General features: G+C 25.8%; 1 protein-coding gene across 1 annotated transcript; it reads right to left on the minus strand.

Moving 5' to 3' along the window:
- Window positions 1-512: 512 nt before the first annotated feature.
- On the minus strand, window positions 513-1,661 carry LOC122637276 (odorant receptor coreceptor-like). Its single transcript, XM_043829285.1, has 4 exons — window positions 1,570-1,661; window positions 1,391-1,501; window positions 1,127-1,282; window positions 513-650 (listed from the first exon to the last, which is right to left on the minus strand). The coding sequence occupies exons 1-4, from the start codon at window positions 1,576-1,578 to the stop codon at window positions 600-602; spliced, it is 327 nt and encodes a 108-aa protein (XP_043685220.1). The 5' UTR covers window positions 1,579-1,661; the 3' UTR covers window positions 513-599.
- Window positions 1,662-2,335: the final 674 nt, after the last annotated feature.

The raw sequence follows: 2,335 nt of genomic DNA on the forward strand, positions 1-2,335 counted from the left end.
TGTATAATATATATATATATATATATATATATATATAATTTTCATTATATTTAAATATGATTCTAATTTCTATATATATATTTTATATATATATATATATATATATATATATATATGTATATATATATTTACGTGTATGTATAATACATACACACACACACACACACACACACACACACACACACACACACACACACACACACACACATACACACATATATATTAAATTTAAAAATTATTATGAATCGGAAATTGTAATTACAATACAGTTCGATATATATATGTATATATATTATAAAAAATATAATTTTATATATATATATACATATATATATATATCATAAAAATTTAAAGAAACAGGAGATAATAAAATAAGAAATCAGTTGAAATGAGACAACTTGAGTCAAGTATATTCATATAATTAAGAAATATATCATCTATCATGCTTATCTTACCGATACATATCTATATATCGTGATTGTATGCACTTATTGCATACAATATGTTTATTGCATACAGTATGTTTTCAATTTTCATCGCCATATCAGTAATAATATTTCAGTAATAATTATTCAAGACTAATTGTTTCACTATTTTGTTTACACAAATGTTCGTACTACAGATAAATACGCCATAGATGACTTCACTATCTGCAAAATTTATAAAAAAATGACAAATCATTTGACCTTCGAAATATTTAAACAATCGAATATATTCCAAATAAAAATACAGAATATCAAAAAAGATAGAAAAAAAAAACGATCAACGAGATATAATATTTCATAAAGATAAAAGAAAAAAAAAATATAAATGATACATAGAAAAAATATTGATCAAAACGTTCCACCTCGTTTGCTAAAGAAAAATTAATAAATACAAACGATTAATGAAAAACGAATAAAAACAAAAACTCCTGAAGAAATTCAAAGCTTGTAGAACGCGAATGATAACTGTAAGAAAAACAATTAACGCGAGGCAATAATTAAAATAAAATCTAAGAAAAGAAAGGTATTAACGAGATGGCCATTAAAAAATAGTAACAGAAAAATATGCGTAATAAGAATGATAAATGAAAAAAGAAAAGAGAAAAGAAGAAGGAGAAGAAATATTGACAATAACGACTCACGTCGGTAAACGTGCACAAGGACACAACGCAAAATTTCGCACAAGTCAATTGCAGTGGTTTTCTAGCACGAACCATACAAATGCAAATAGATTTTAAATTGATCGTCGATAACTCGTACCAGTTGCAATGATAAATCGCTTCGCACAAGTTCGTGCTCTGAATTACAGAAAGAGAACAAAAAAAAAAAGAAACAAAATCGTATCAATAAAAGTTTGAATCAAATTACAGATTGAATTGCAATTCAATAAGAATTCGATTAATTACTTCCTCGATGAGACATTCACCGATGTAACAATAACCAAACAATGTGCATAACAAAAGGCAAACGTATATAAGGAATGTAAATATATAGACTCTTTCTAATTCCGCTAAACTCTAGAAAATTAGAAATTATTGATTAGACGATGTAAGATGTAAATTTGCATATAATAACATATACGTACGAAGAGCATTTGATAACTCGACGTACAAAGTAGAATCGTTGAACCTACCAAATGTAGAAAAATTACAATACTAAAACTATCTTCTAATATATCCGCTAATCTGAAACAAAAACGAAGAAGATAAATTATTTGTTACGATCTCGTCTTCCTTATACTAAAAAATAAAAATATTTGTTTCAAAAAAATTTGTTTTCTGTGAAGTAGTATTAATGCGTGCTGATGTTGAAAATATGTAGAACTGATGTCATTCTTGTTTTTGCTAAGGGACGGCTTTAGTGGTTAAAACAACACTTTCAAAATGTTTTGGGGAAGAAACTAAATTTAAAATATTCGTTGTAATCGAAAAAACATATTTAAATAAAAATGTGTACCATTCTAAATCTAAAATAGTAGGACTTGAAGAATTAAAACGATGACCTCTGATTTTACTTCTCGCGATAAAATATAAATAAAAAATAAATTGACATAAAAAAGAATATTTTATATACTGAATTATACTAAATATATATCGATTATGACAAAAATATTTTTGTTTGAATGTTAAAACAAAGATGGCGTCGTTGGAAACGTCTCTGGACTTTTACTTTCGCATAAATCTGCGACAAAATCTAACAATCTTTAAAATTTTTCTTGCAGTTAAATTGTTAATTTTATTAATAAAACCTATATTATTAAAACCTCCTTATTAATTAGACGTTTTCATTAGAATAGTGACGTCACCTTATCAAACGATAATGTCGAAGAATCATTTGTCGAATGCGTCCCT

This window comes from Vespula pensylvanica, chromosome 25 (assembly GCF_014466175.1).
Source record: "Vespula pensylvanica isolate Volc-1 chromosome 25, ASM1446617v1, whole genome shotgun sequence".
Lineage (NCBI taxonomy): Eukaryota > Metazoa > Arthropoda > Insecta > Hymenoptera > Vespidae > Vespula > Vespula pensylvanica.